The 16,398-nt window shown below is 35.2% G+C and overlaps 1 protein-coding gene across 23 annotated transcripts in view; it reads right to left on the bottom strand.

Moving 5' to 3' along the window:
- LOC136853022 (putative polypeptide N-acetylgalactosaminyltransferase 9) overlaps nucleotides 1-16,398 on the bottom strand; it is a 344,125-nt gene that overhangs the window by 34,060 nt on the left and 293,667 nt on the right. For 4 of the 23 annotated variants that reach the window (XM_067128186.1, XM_067128197.1, XM_067128189.1 and 1 more), the window contains exon 6: nucleotides 13,194-13,342. The exons of 16 other annotated variants lie outside the window; for them this stretch is intronic. In XM_067128186.1, the coding sequence (XP_066984287.1) occupies nucleotides 13,194-13,342 (149 nt within the window). Of the gene's footprint in view, nucleotides 1-1,446; nucleotides 1,596-3,839; nucleotides 3,989-13,193; nucleotides 13,343-16,398 lie in introns of all 23 variants that reach the window. 3 more of the 23 variants (XM_067128190.1, XM_067128199.1, XM_067128191.1) reach the window with 2 other exon arrangements.

The following is a 16,398-nucleotide window of genomic DNA, read 5'->3' as shown; positions in this document are numbered from 1 at the left end:
ACTCAGTAGATACTACATTAAATAAACCAAGAGCTAAAGCTTTGATAGCCTATTTTCACAAATGGGGCTCAAAACTACTGTCTTGTTTAATGAAATTTTGTCTAAATAACATAAATAAATCAAGTCCATAACCAGTTCCTGTAACTTCTTTCATACACTATTTATAATCCAGATAGGAAAAATTTAAATCCATGAAAAATTATGTCGTAATGAGAATATGAATGTAAAATTTCACAGTAATTTTTTTTTGTATGAAATACTGACACCACCCTACTTACAAACATTCAGAGATACGAACAAACAGTGTTCAGAGCTCTCCGCTTTAGCCTCGAAGTTTAAATTTTGTTCTGCGCGCATATTCTACAAAATACTGTACAGTCGACCCCAGGTATTTGCGGGGGATGTGTACCACAACCCCACCCCAACAGCTAAAATCTGCGAATACTTAAAACCCCTCTAAAACGCTTAGAACTGCCTATTTTAATAGTTCAAACGCAAAAAAAAAGCCCTCTGAAAATGCTTATACCTGAGTATTTTAACAGTTTTATCACAAAAAATGCATTTAGTCATGAAAATGATAAGAAAATACAGTAATTAGTGAATATTTCTCAGTGAAAAATACCGTGAATAGGTGAATTTTCCACGAATAATATGTACTGTATATAAGTTCTGTAGAGAAATCCGTGAATCAGTGACTCCGTGAATCTGGAACCGCGAATAGGTAGGGGTCGACTGTACTGTATGTGCAGTGAATTGTTATTCTAGGATGAAAAACATACAGCACTGTATTGACTTTATATCATACTCTACTTAAATAGATGTGAAGATTACAGTTACCAACTTACAAAAAATTCAACTTACAAACGGCCGTCAGGAACGTACCTCGCTTGTAAGTAGGGCAGTGTCTGTATACCAAAAAAAAATACTAGTAGAAGGGATTACGGTAATTCACTCCTAATTTGTAATCAATATATTAATGGGAGTATCAAATCATATCAATTACATGTACACGTACATTTCGCTCACGTGCATCTTACACAAATACAAAACAAACATATATGAGGCAAATAAGATTTTAATTTCATCTTGACTGGAGACTATAATCAAATTAGTGTAATAAGACAAACAGGCAAATAATAAAGAAACCAAAACAAGATGCTACTGTACCAAACTACATATTACAAGCAACAACAAAACGTGACAGAATACTATAACTACCTACTCAACGCAACGTGCAATTTTTGACAACTCCACAGATTACCCCTTGGAAGAAATTGCTAGATGAATTATTTACAGAAAGCTTGTTTTTCTTTGTCCACATGGAAGGACAGTTTAAGTGAGACTTCAAGATTAGCAAAGTCCCCAAGGGTTTGAGAGTACCATCACCTCCGCAACTGACAACCGTGATCACGTCTGGAATACTTTTGTAATCCACCAATGCCTTACTGTAAGCATCCAATCAAAGCCTCCAACCATCACCGGAGGTCCATCGGTTCTCATGTATTCAAATGTACCATCAATGATGTTATCAATGTTTGGACATACAACATTCGAAGAATCTCGAGCTACACGATCCATCAGTGGTTCAAGCCAACCTATACAGAGCGTTCTTGAGAATAGTTGATACTATCTAGCACAGTGTTTAACAGTGAATTACCAGAAATACAAGTTTCTACTACAAATGGTTAGTAATGTACAGGTTCCCTCTTGAAACTCATGAATCTTCAAGAGTAACTGAGCTTATTTAAAATGTCTTAAGAATATCAGGAAAAATTATCAATCAAGTCGTTGCGTCAAGATTGACAGCACTGCAATTTGTGAAATATTTTAATATTCCACCTGAAAAAAAGTGCAATTATACCTAACACATGGACACATGAATACATGATTGAAAAATGGATTCAGAATACAACAGCTATACACAAGATCTCGAAATAATTTTATTACGATTCCAGTATCACAATAATTTTGAGTAACTGATTCAATCTATCAAACCAGATCTTATACTTTTGTTGAAAGAGTTGGTGCAAAAGAAAAAATAAAACATTTCCAACATCAAAGGTTTGGTGACAAAGTCAATCACTCAAAGATAGCATAGATGAGAGTCGTAAGTCAAATTGCACATGAATTCTTTGACGAATTCATATAGAAATAAGTTTTATAGTTTCCAAATGATACAAGCTGATGATGGAGAAATCTACACCTCATAATGGGGAAATTTACACCACTGTTAAATCATATGTAACGTAAATATCAACTTTCTTCTTTCATAAAGCCTATTGCATTTACACTCCCAGCTTCCTGCTGAACTTGCAGTCATAATTAACACCACACGTGGAATAGTACAGCTCTTACATAATTTAAGTAACATCATACTTTCCTTGAACTCTCGAGATTAATTTAGGAACTTTAACCACAGGAAGAAACTATTGCAATTATATTCTTACAGGCTCTTACTGAATACTGTATGGAGTGTTTATGTTACAGAACAGAAGCAAGTTTATAGTTTACCAAGTGCTACTGTTACAATAAAAACACACAAAAACACCAAACCAGATTGCTTTGAAGGAAAAGTGCACACCTCATTAGGCAATAATTTATTCATTGCAGAGAACCAGTAGCAATGAAGGCAACCTACATTTGTTAACTATCGCCTATCAATGTCTCAATAACACTTCAGTTCCAGAAAAGATCATGTCAGCTTTTTAAACATGCACAAGCTCTGCCTGTTCCTTCTCCAAGTCAGTTCTTCTAGTACCACGTTAAATTCATAATTAACTTATCCTCCCAACTTCTACCTGCATTCAAGGGCTTTAAATAACTTCAAATTCACTTTGAAGAGATCAAACATGGTTCAAAATGCTAAATCTGCTTTTAACAAAATTGCAAATTACAATCGCTTTTTCTTCATCCTAGTTTTTTCAGTTTCATGTGAGCTCTAGGCTGGAAATACAGTATTGTTCTACTAATTGGGAGCTCATTTTTCATTTTCTTCTTTGATAAAACCAATACAAAGGCAATTAATTCGATCGGTAAGCCCTGCTATTTCTTCTCTAGCTCTAGGCAATTTCTTTCTGACCCTTTGTGACAGCTTCGCCTTTCTCTGTCAATAACCTTTTCTCACATTTATTCAGTGAATCAATAATCCTGAGATTTAAATAAGATTCAAAGACCTGTAAGTGACTGAGATTTTTTGAAAGGGAATTCAGTATCTAATATTGTCTCCTATGAAGCCTATTCTTTCTGTAAAAATACAGTAGCCTTCATCTGTCTAAGCAGTAGACCTCTCTGGCTTGTGCGGTTAATCTATTTTTCTTTTCTTCACAGAACATTCTTACTCAACTTTTTGTACCAACACAAAAACATTTCTGGATATAGCTGATGAGATCAGCTGCCTTAGGTAGATGAAAGTTACTATATATCTAGAAAAAAAAAGCCTTATTAGCCACAACTGTGGCTTTCTGTTTTCTTTTGTTTTACTGAAGAATTTTGAAATGATCTTATTGCTTCTATGTCTCCTGACCTTTATAATCTGCAAATCTTCAAGTGCTGTCCTATAACTTTAATTGAGCTTAAGCCTTGCTAGCTTTATTCTCTCCATCTTTTTCTCCTTCCTTAAAGCCTAGGCTAGGTAAGCATTACATTATGCTGCCTGTCCCATTTTCCTCTGGACTTCTAAAAAAAAAAAAAAGTCATTGTGTTTCATTTAGAATTCATTTTTAATTGAGTTTCCAAGCATCACAAAAACCAAAAAAACAACAGCATTAACTGGCACCCATTTACACAGCACACCTGCACTTGATCAACAAGCACTGAACCTTAGAGGGTGTCTGACTTACAATTAGATCCCAATTGAAGCCACCAACACTAACAAAGCTTGCGCCTGAATACGCAAAGCGAAAATTGTCGTCGTAAATTGAATCAATGACTGGACAAACAACGGTTGTCCAATTCCTTGCCATCCGATCAAGAAGAGGCTCAAGCCACCCTTTTGATTCAAGTCAAACAAACGTTATTTCTTTTCATGGAAAATGAAAGAAAATCTGGGGAACTGTATTAAGGGGGGAAAAGGCAGGAACTGCATTTGTTGGGGCATTCTGGAACTTACTGACAAGACTACAGTACCTAAACCTTACTTAACCTAACAAATTTACCCATCATGGAATCTGCCCTGGATCTCAGGGTAGTTGGTATGTGTATTCCAGCTATGCTTAATTTCAGACAGAGAGATAGAGGCAGTTCTACAATAACAAGTTATGTGCCATACTATTTATATGAGGTTGATTATCTCATATGGTCAAAAGTAGTCCTGTAATTTGTTCATTTTGGGACAATGCCTGTCAGTACAAGTCTGAAAATAATGCTACAACTCAGAATCTGAGGATTTTAGTTACTAGTGCTACATAACAAGACTTCTGGTTTTACTGTCACATGAAGATGGGATGTGAAGTTCAGACAAGAGATTTAAAAGTAGTGTAAATGATACATTTTCATGAGATTCTTTTTCACAATGAAAAATTATGGGCCTCAGATGGACCAATGAATAAAAAAAATCTCCTTATAAATCTGATGTACATTATAACATTCTAATACAGTGTATGGAATAAATAAGTATATTCGCGTTCTCATGGTTCGCGGCCTCATGCATTTGTCATATCTAGTATCATTCGCGGAAAATTCGCCCATTCGTATTTTTCACAGAGAAATATTCACTAATTACTGTATTTTCATATAATTTTCATGAATAAATGGATTTTTTGTGATAAAACTATTAAAATACTCAGGTATAAGCATTTTTACAGGGTTTTTCTTGGTTTAAGCTATCAAAATGGACAGTTCTAAATGTTTTTAGAGGGGTTTTAAGCATTTGCAGATTTGACCTATTCGCAGGGGGGGGGGGACGCATCCCCCGCGAATACGGGGGTTCACTGTATCTGCAAGTATTTCAGTACCTGTACAGGTAATGTAAACATAAGGATGCAATCGTTTCTTTATATGCAAACTTTGTCGCCATACACACCCTATAAATGATCTAAAAGAACATACGTACTTAAAATTATTTCAAAAGACATGTGCAATCAATGATTAACAAGGATTTATCTATAAATCCATAGGAAAACACAACCTACATAAGTAAACATAAAATCTGAATTATAGCTCTTCCTAATTTCATTTCATTTATCAATCATAATACGTACGTTCTTATAATTTTTTTTCACCTTCAATACTGTAATGGGGTTACACTACAACTCTATCACAAAATATGTCAACTTGTATTTTGGAACTTACTTTCAACTTGAAAGTTTGCCTAAAATTCTGGAAAACTCAGAGGTTTCAAAGCATCACCAAACACCAAAACTCCCTTCAAAGCAACTCCAGCTACATACACCCACTAACATCAATCCACACATAAAATCTGTTCAACATGTACTGAGCTCGGGGTAAATGCATTTCCAAGAGAAAAGGAATATCACAACAGAAATAAAACTGAGGGGGATTTCAGGTGGGGGGAAGCTACTGAACTAATCTTACCTAAGCTAACTTAACCTAGCAGGGAGAGTATCTCCTTTATATGCATTCCATGGAAATGCACCAACCCCTGAGCTTGTACATGGGCAAATGCCTTACAACAAGATGCCATGTGAAGCCACCGACACTGAGAATGCTCCCACTTGAAAGAGCATAATGGAAATCTGAGTCGACAATGATATCAATGTCTGGGCAAACAACTGTTGTCCAGTTCCTTGCTATCCGATCAAGAAGAGGTTCGAGCCACCCTACCAATTTAAGGTTGGAGGAAGGCAAATATTAAAAAAATGAAATACTGTTTAATCTCAGGTAATACTGACATGGATAGACCGTCCTTCCTTGGAAGGAAGAAAGTTCAGCAGAAAGTGGGGGAAAGATTTCAGCTGCATTTGCTGAGAACACACACCATGTCAAATATCTACCAAATTTTTCTAACCCTAGAGCCTAACCTAGCAAAAAGCTTTGATCCCCAATCCTATTGCCAAAGAAATGCAATCAACTGAGAATAAACTGTGGCCAACAGGATGCCAAAACTTGATAGTATAGTACACAATTCATCTAACCTGACCAAACCTTCTTCAATATTCTATACTATTCTGTATTACCCATAGACCTGCAAACTGTACTATGCCCATCAACAAACACTCATAATAATAAGAGATGATCTGTTGTGTTGTAGGTCACATGAGGTTCAAAAATACTGGGTGATTTCTGTGTAGTTGAAGTTAGGTTGTAACTGAAAATTCAGTTTACACACAGTTTAAATATAGGTGAAAATGTTGGTTCAGTAAACCAAACACAAATATTTAAACAACATATTTGATGATGAAGTTGTGAGGTTTTGCAACGAAATAATTTTCACTTACAAAACAAACCAGTCTCATAAAGTAGTGCGGAATACAGTTTCTAAGGAAGAGAAATTCATTTTTCTAAAAAAAAAATCTGTTAACAGGTACACATATGTTGAGAATTAGTTAATCTAGAACTGAAAAATATATGCCAGGAGTTTTATAACCCCTGAAAAATATACCTCTACAGTCAATGGCTATTTTGATTATTTGCTCCCTAAAGTGCCATCTAAATTCATACTAAAATACGTTCATGGTAATTCTGTCCTCTCAATGACTATCACATCACCTTATCAGGTTTAAAGTTATTTGCTTTTAAATCATTCAATAAAATAACTGTGTCATAAAACATGACATCAATTTATTTGCATTTTTTTATGAAAAATTGTTTTTTTTTTTATTTAGCCTGCCTAAAACACCAGAAACCTGACAAATTTCAAAGCATCACATGCTCTAACATATGAAACAAAAACCCCCATAAAACAACTACAGCTAAAATACTCTCACTAACATTACCACATGGCCATTTCAGTTAACAAGTTAGTAACCTTTAATGGGCCAATGCCTTACATCAAGGTCCCACGAGAAGCCACCTATAAAGACAGAAAATGCATCTCTACATTTAAAGCGAAAATCTCCGTCCAGTATTAATACCTATGACTGGCCAAATGACGTTTGTCCACTTTCTTGCTATTTGGTCCACAAGGGGCTCTAGCCATCCTATCAATTCAGATTAAAAGACAGTAGTTTTGGAAAGTGAAAGATATGAACTTGCTAGTGAGGAAACAAAATCTTGCTATCCTTTCCATAAGGGGTTCTAGCCAGGCTAACAACTTATGCTAAACGAGTCATAACATTTCTTGGAAAGTCATAAAATTTCTTGCTATTCAGACTAAAAGGGGCTCTATCTTATCAATTTAGGTTGAACAGAAGTTTGACCTGTACTGAAATGCTAAAAAATAAATTCCTGTTATCTGGTTCAATTTAGTAAATGATAATCCAAAAAACTTGCAAAAATGTTACCCATTCTATACTGTTCTTGAAAACGAGTGATGTCAATCACTAAGTAAAGTATGCTCCATGAGTACACTATAAAACTTCATTGGTAAATAATGCCCTTTATATTTACTTTCATAAACATATAAATCCATCTTTTTCCACATGTTTGAGCTCACATAAATTTGGGTTACTTATTTCACTCTCTATCTAGTGAAATTTAGGTATGAGTTTTTAAGCATTCGTCAAATGCATGAGCTAAACAATAAACTTAAGTGTTTACGGTAACTTGGGTATTTATGTCTCTTTTGTTTTGGCTATCTAAAAATAATTTCCACAGCAACCTAAAACCTAAAACTACAGTACATATTAAGGATCATCTAACTTAAAAATCCTGGGTTGTTTTCTGGTAAAATGCCACGATAACTGTCAATAATATAAAAGCACCTACACAGTACATGAAAATTGAGATGACAATGTAATCTTCCATGCAGAGTGGGCTTTATTATACACTGCAAAATCATTTCATAAGGGTAAGACTCCCAGAGAATCATATGATAGAGAATATTTGGGTATGTTAACTGGCAATTCTGGCAAGCGGCAGAAATGTGTGCTAAAACTAACCTTTTTTATCGGCTAATAAGGCAGGAATTCATTTACATTTAAAAATGAATGTGGAATTGTATACTATATTTTTTTACAGAAATATATGCCTTTTGTTAATGCTATTCCTTTTGTTGTAAATGATGTGATATCACAAAAGCTGCCATTATACAGCATAGAGTGGATCAGAAAATTGATTTTTGCCTGGAGGTTAAGTGGATTAAAGTGTTATCATTTGCTATCTTTGTTTTACTCTCTCATCCATAATGGCTTGGGAACAAAGTTTTTTTGCTTCTTTTTTTGGAGAAGAGTTTGGTCCAACAAAATGCTCACAATCAAAAGGTCAACGATTATCCTGCATGTGTATTTGTCTGTCTACAATATCATGCTCACAAATGGCCTACCTATGGACAACAGCTGAAGACAATTGACAGCTTTCATTGCTATTGCCTGAGAAAAATAGAGTGACAAATTAGAAGCCTTGATTAAGGCAAATTTTTATTTCATTTAAACCCACGTAAGCAAGACAAGACTGCTGGATAAACCATATCAGTTTTAAAGAATAGATGGCTAACAAACCCCAAAAGAAAATATTGTAAGGAGACCTATTAAGTGGCAAGATACCAGGAACCAAAGTCTCTTGAGACAGGAGGTCAAAGAGGGCTGTGTCAATGAAAATGAAAAGAGGGTATGGTGTGTTATGAAGCATGAATTAAATGCACATCATGAACAGTAATACCCAAGGGAACCAGTGATTGATTGTTTCATTCATTCATCATTTCCAAAAGTCAGAAAGATATTTTTCTTAATATTACAGGGAAAAAGATACTCCAAGATACCTGAACTGAACCAAATGTTGTACCTTGACGACAGTACTCCCAAACAAGAAACAATTCAAATGACTGCATTAAATTACTTAAATCCAATCTGTTCCTTCTATTAATGGCAAGTCATAAACAACTATAAATTTACTCTAAATACAGTACCTAGCGGCGAGGATTTTTGTGTACAGTATATCGATTATCATCTCAAACTTCAACCTTCTTGTCCCCCTCAGAAATGCAAACATCCTCTTAAGCAACTAACCAGAAGGCACTCTTACAACATACATTCCAAACCAGAACACCGGAACCAGACAACTGGAGGCGCTCCCAAATCCCAAGGGAAGTTTTTATTCATGCAAGCATCATAGGAAAAAATACCACCGGCTCAGCATAACATAAAGGAATAAAAATATACTAAAAATCCATAATAGTCAGCCCTGAATATGGAGTCTTACAATGAGGTCCCACTTGAAGCCCCCGACATAGGTCATGTCTGCATCACTATGGCGAAGTGTAAAGTCGTTTGCATCAATACAGTCAATTACAGGACAAACGGCAGTCGTCCAATTACGACCTATTCTGTCTAGCAGAGGTTCAAGCCACCCTGTGTTTATGGAATGCACATTTGAAAATAGCCACGTGACCTTGAATTTCTTAAGAGCCAAAAACACTGAAATGTTGAAAGTCATGGCAAGGAAGTTGGAATGTGTGAGATTTATATCACCAAGTGTCAATATGTCATAAAATAAGGCAGTAAAAACCAAATTAAAAAGAAATATAAATATAGCAGAAAAATTAATACAAGACACAGATGAAGAGAGACAGCTGAAAAGAACCTTTCACATGCCAATAAAATAAAATTCAAGTACCTGTTGCTGTTAAGTGTTCCATGTGGTATACTCACTAGTTCCCCATCATAAATACATTCTACGCTTATAGGTCAGATAAAAACTGCAAATATACTGAGCAGCTGCCACAAAAAAATCTTATACAAATATAAAGCAAAATCAAGAATTTTAAACAGATAGTTTTCACAAGATCAAGACAGAGAGAGAAGGACAGAAATTTCAAGAACTTAACATCAAAACAGTAAATAAATGTTTTTAGGTGACTTAAAAATTGTCCGGTGAACAATATCCAGAAAAATGGGTTTTGACTAAGAAAACAGAGGCAACGTAAGGAGGCGCTTTAAATGGTGTCATTTCAGATTTTTCTTGGGGGGCGAGGGCAAAGGTTTAGAACTTATGGTATGGGTGGGGTGGTGGGAGAAATGAGCCCTATCAGCTGGGGAAGGGGGCGGTGTAAGCCTCCCCGAGAAATTTTTGCAAAATTTGTGTGCATTTTGAAGCCATATAAAGCAGCAAACAAGTGTTATTATTATTATTTCAAAGGCTTGGGGGACAAACCAAGTCTTGGGGGGGATCAGTTAAGTAAAGAGGAATATTTCACCTCCTTACAACCTGCCATTTTGCAAGCTGTACCATGTATATCCTGACACTATTTTGGTGCTGCTATTACTACTACTACTACGATGACAGTACCATTCTCCTATTACTACTAATACTACTAGGTCTGGATCACTGCTGGGCCTTTCCAATCTCACCCCTTAAAAAGCAGCCAACACTAATCAACTGATAAATTTGTGCTCTATGGATTCTGCTGTTTGGTTTGGCATGATCAGTAACAAATGGCAGATTTAACAAGAGGAACTAAACATTCAGACGCAGCCACAAAGAAACCTAGAACACACAGACCACACCATCTCATTCAAAAGTGTTACCTTTAGCTGTCAAATAATAAGTGTCTTTTTCTACCACTACCATCTGTCAAAAACTGTCTTCATGTCTATGATCACACCTTCAGAATACAGCCCATGTCACAGCTTTAAAAATTAGTCTTGTCCTCTAATCAGTTCTCCATAATGTAACTTTCCTTAGTTAAATATAAATGTACAATGTGCTGACTTCCATCCAATTATGATAGTGAATGTTGGAAACTTTCAGTCCTGCACACTGTTCATACAAGGTCCTTTTGATAAGCGTTAAACTAACCTAATTCTTGAGTTAACATAAGAAGGGAAAAGATAAAATAGCTACAGAATGACAAGGCCACTTACATAACATCACACACAAGGCACTGAGGGCGAGATGTTCTATGCAGCATAACAATAATGGAGTTTCAGAATATCTTTAGTGATTACGAATAAGGACACTGCAATATTTCTTGAGTGCATCTAGTTTCTGGCAGAATGGTGTCGCTGAAGTCAGATATTTGTGTGAGGGGTATTTTATTACAAAGCAAACAAGACAAAACAATATCAAAACAATAACACACAGTTGTGTAAACTACCATTATACACACAAAGGGAGAAAGTAAATTCAAGGAAACTAAATGTTACTTATTAAGAGAAAACTGGGGATGTAAACATCATGACTTAATAAAATATTTTAAAATGCCAAGAAGTTGTAATATTTATGACCACATGTGACCATGTTTTAGAGAGTAGAACCTGATTTCAGTGTACAGTATGTCGTTCCAGATGGGTTTTATTTATGGTTCCAGCTATCTGGTATTCAAAAATTTTCAAAAATAATGATTGGACGCAAAATAAACATTGGACCCCAATAAGCTAAATAAATATTGGACCCTAAATAAGCTAACTTCCTAGCAATAATTATTTCAATGGCTTTTAATTTTGAGAAGAAATTCTCAGAATAAGGGGATGATAAATAAGGATTACAGGAAACTGAAAAAGAAGGGAGAAAAATAAAATAAAAATCCAAAGGAACACAGACAAGAAAGATACGAGACGACAGCAGAAATGAAAATCAGAAAATAAAGTATACCTCCTTAAATATGTCTAGGGAATGAAAGACTGTGGGACGAGTTTGTGTCCAAAGATTGGCAATGTGTAACCAAGAGTCGATATATGTTAACTACAGCATAAACCTAACCACCACGTTTCCACAATAAACCATCAAACTAAAAATAATCTTTGGCCAAAAAGAGTTTTAAGCACAAATACCCTTAACATTACACCTTCAAACTAAACTTACCACAACAGAAAACTATTAATATACATAAAACTATGGTTAAAATGCAGAAAAACTTATCAATGTTGCACCATCATACTATACAAAGCATACCAAAAATCCTTGTGATAAATAAAAGTATGGGTAAAGCACAAAAATACATATGCAAGTTATCCACACATGAACATAACCATACCTGGTTTTAGAAATCTTTATTGGTTTCACACACACAAAAAAAAACATACACAAATTTATAAACAAATTCATTGTACATTCTGTAAAATAAGATTGTTCTTACACCACAAAAACCCATATTAAAATAACACATCTCATGATTAATATATATCTATATAATGTAATGACTATTACTTACCTGACAAAAGTTAAAATTACTATAAAGCTCTATTCAAACATGAAAGAAATAAAATTCAAAATCTTCAATTTATACAAAAAAAAAAAAAATCATATAATGTGACAATCTTGAGTTCAAAAACCTGCTCCAGCTGTCATAATTCCCCACCTGAAAATTTCGAAATATTTCAATTAATGCACAGGACAGTGTATTTACATGACCAAGACACCAGTTACAAGTGCTCAGCAGCTGACATTTTCACAGCAGTATGCCAGGACATGCATCTGTCACGCCAAAAAAGCTGTATTTTTCTTAGAATCTGGTTAGTACTGAAAAGTAGTTGCAATCCACCACCATTAGGTTAGTTCTGTTATAGATTATGAAATTAAGTTTGCTGTCTGGCGCCATGAATTTTTCAACGCTGTCAATTTATCAACTTAATAATTCAGGATAAAAAACTCCAATGAGCATCCTGACTAAGTCTAGAGACGTGTGTAAATAAATTTTACAAGTCAAATGCTTAGTCTGAAATGTGCCAGTAACAGCTCTTTGTGTTAGCAAAAAAGTGAAAGATTCATGGCTGTATGAGCATAATATAAATTCTCTCCAAGACCATGTGGCCAAATGGTGAACTCACATGCAAAAGATACTGTATACAATAGTTCGTTAGTTAAGAGACAACCACTAGTCAGCCATTCCTCCTGCTTTCTTTACAAAGCTTGCAAGTCTCCCGAATGATGGTGAGAACAAGTGGCCGGCAAAGCGCCCTTTGGAAGAAAAGCCTTATTAAGAAGTTCAAGTCATTCACGAAGTTCTGCAAGTTGTGAGAGAAAGACGCACCAGCTACTCCACCACCTAGGACCAAGATATCCCACTGGAAAGGAGGGGGGAGATGACAGATTGCTTATGCTGGAGAAGGGGTGTGTCTTTCGAAACGAGTGTTAGGTAATGTTTTCTTTTTCTCTCTCTAGGACGTTAGAGCGTGCACGTTGAGTTCTAGAGGTCACACCTGCAAGTTCCAGTCAAAGCCTCCGACGTTGACTCCAGAGGAATCCCTGTAGTGATATTCGTAAGAATCGTCGGAGATGACGTCAATGACAGGGCACACGACGATGTGGGGGTCGATGGCTATGCGTTCCAGCAGCGGTTCCAGCCAACCTAAATCAGCAGGAGCATGTCAGCATTCTCAGAGGTACACGGATGTTCTAAACCAAAGGATGCTTAGCAATCGACACCTTAAAGAGCTTCCTTTAACCCTTTTCTCCCTTTCTTACTGAATATATCACCCTTTTACCTTACAGAAGTTTGAGGTCACATTAACCCAACCAAAACTGCTAGGGACAGTTCTCTACGAACTCATTTTGGAAGCTTTGACTTTTTCAGTGTTGTCCGTCAAGAGTTAAAACCTCATTCAGTCAACGAATGCTTCTAAATACTTAATAATTGAAAATATAAAAAAAACTGTCACGACCTGAAATCATACATCTTATGACGGAAATAATTTTATTTGAAAAGGTACGAGTCAAACAGTCCCTGACAACATTCATAACCCTCTCAGCTGTTGTTTTCTTTTGATTTTGATTTTACAACTTTACAAAGTCCACAATAGAGCACGATGACACTTTCCCAAATGAAACTTCTCCATGGACCACTAAGATATTGTTTCCTGTTAAATTAAAATATCCAGTAGCTCAACGAGTCCAAATTAGACCTATAAATCTTGTCAGAAAGTAATAGCATTTCTTCCGTCGAATCTGTCCAGTACAAAGTACTTTTATTTATCAACCCCATGCTATTATTTTTTAGCAGTTATGGCGATTTAAACGTTCAGCTTTGCAACTTTATCTTTATGAGATATGTTAAGTAAAAGGAAATAGAGAAATTATAATGAAAGGCAGAGAAACAGTACAGCCAGAGAGACACGAGGAAAATTTATGTTAAAGCAGAAAAAATTCGTTTAAAAATATTGCCTGTTTAAGAGGAACAGCAGACACTTTCACTCCATAAAGACGTATTTTTTATAATAATAATAATAATAATAATAATAATAATAATAATAATAATAATAATAATCCTCTCACAGTGTACTTAATGCTTCGATTTCTTAACCATCTTGTCACATTTCTCACTAACCTTTTAATCTGTTCAGTAACTTATTATCAGCAAGTTCACGACCTGGCTATTTTGTACAGAAAAAATAAATTTATGAAATGAACCACCTAAGGAAAAATGGATTATGACGACAAGCAAAATACGTTAATATCAAATGTGATCGTTCATAAACTTTTTCATTCTGGGTGATTTCCCTCGCCTAATCCAGGAAAAGTTTGGACAACCCAGAACAACTATATTTTATGAGAGAGAGAGAGAGAGAGAGAGAGAGAGAGAGAGAGAGAGAGAGAGAGAGAGAGAGAGAGAGAGAGAGAGAGAGAATTTTCGCCAGGTTCAGAACCCAGCACAAGATGTTAGTAACTTGGTGTTTATTGAGGAAGAAATTTAATTACTGTACACAGAATTTTGAATGTCAAATGTAAGTATATTTTTATAGGGTGAGGGACATTTACAAGCAAGTCTAACTCTCCAAAATATAAATAAATAAATAAAAATAAACACTGTAAATAAACAGCACGTAAAAGCGTGGGAAGCACAGTCATTAATGCTTGTGCATTTTCTTACTTGTTGAAAGATGGTGTTATCCAAGAGGCTTACTTGTTGCGTAGATGAAGTGAAAACATTTTTCATGTTGCAGGATGCAATTACAATTTGCCTAATAGTATTTATTAATAGAAGGAATGTTTAGTGTTCTGGCACTAAACCTGCTTAGGGAAACCAGGTTTAAAAGTAGTATTAAAATATCACATGCTTATAATACATATAGGCCTATAGTACCATTCGTTTAGGCTGTTAATAAACATGTAACAAATGACAACAAATTTATATATTTTTAATCAACAACCACAACAAGTAAGCCTTCATTTCTTATGTATAACATGTTGTTAACCTGAAGAGTAATGCTGCTTTGTAATACAATGTTCATGAACGTATACTGTATTCTTCATAAGAGATGATGTATTATTGTACTTATGCAAAAATCTGAAATTTGTTGAGGGTAATTTTCTTCATACTTTCTAGCCAATCTCAACATCCAAGTCTTACAAAGATTTTTATAGTTTTGAAATTAGGAAAAAATAAAATGTTAAACGTTTGAATTACGAAGATAAACTTACTTTCAAACAGCGTAAAATATATGATGATGAATCACTCACGTTTTTCTAATCATCAAAGAAAATTTCAATAAGTCTTATATTTGTTGAAAACGACAAATGTTAATATAATGTTGACAAAGTCACCATTACGAGCATTCCATACAACGGGTTTCCTTATGCGTATCGAAGAATTTTGAATATACAATCATTCTTTGACATTATGTAACCAGAGATTGTTAACATATTTATTTACAGAAGTAATATAAATAATTCTTAAAAGCAGGCAACGTGTAAGAGACTGATAACTTAAGCTGTAATCTCATCACGTATACAAATAATACAACAACAATGATTATTGAAACTTGAAACACACTGTTACTTGAAAAGCTTAAAACGTGTCATAGTTCTCAAAGGCAAGATGGCCCAGAAGGATAATAAACCAATCATCAGAAAACAAATAAAGAAATTTCCCCTCCACGCAACAATCTCAGAAGGCAAATCATGTGACTGTTGTGTCAAAAGGTGTGAACTCGGACATGTAAAAAAAAAAAAAAAAGCCAGGAAAAAAGGCAAGGTAAGGAAAAAAGGTCGTAAAGAAAGGTCGTTGGTGATTCTTAAACCCTGAAAATACCTGAAGATTCCAGGAAAATCCCCCAACACTGAGCATTTCCTCCTGGTAAAAGTATTCCAGTGTGTCGTCGTCTAGAATATCAATGACCGGAGCAGCCACCGTCCAGGGATTAGTTCCGACGGCCTCCAACAGGGGTCCCAGCCAGCCTAACAAATTGAAGCTTCCACGTACATACAGAGTGACTATAGAGTGACTGTATAACTCCTCTGATTTACATACATACATACATACAATCTGGAGGAAAGCTTACGTAGTACATTATAGACGACAGAAGTTTTTACCGAATTTTTTCAGCGCTTATATCGGATTCGAACCGGTTACGTATAGGCCTACATAGAGCATATTTACCGAGGCACAAATTTAAGCTGCGTATCATA

Source organism: Macrobrachium rosenbergii, chromosome 26, assembly GCF_040412425.1.
Source record: "Macrobrachium rosenbergii isolate ZJJX-2024 chromosome 26, ASM4041242v1, whole genome shotgun sequence".
Taxonomy (NCBI): domain Eukaryota; kingdom Metazoa; phylum Arthropoda; class Malacostraca; order Decapoda; family Palaemonidae; genus Macrobrachium; species Macrobrachium rosenbergii.
The sequence above is the reverse complement of the archived record's forward strand: the minus strand, read 5'-3'. Positions and strand labels throughout refer to the sequence as shown.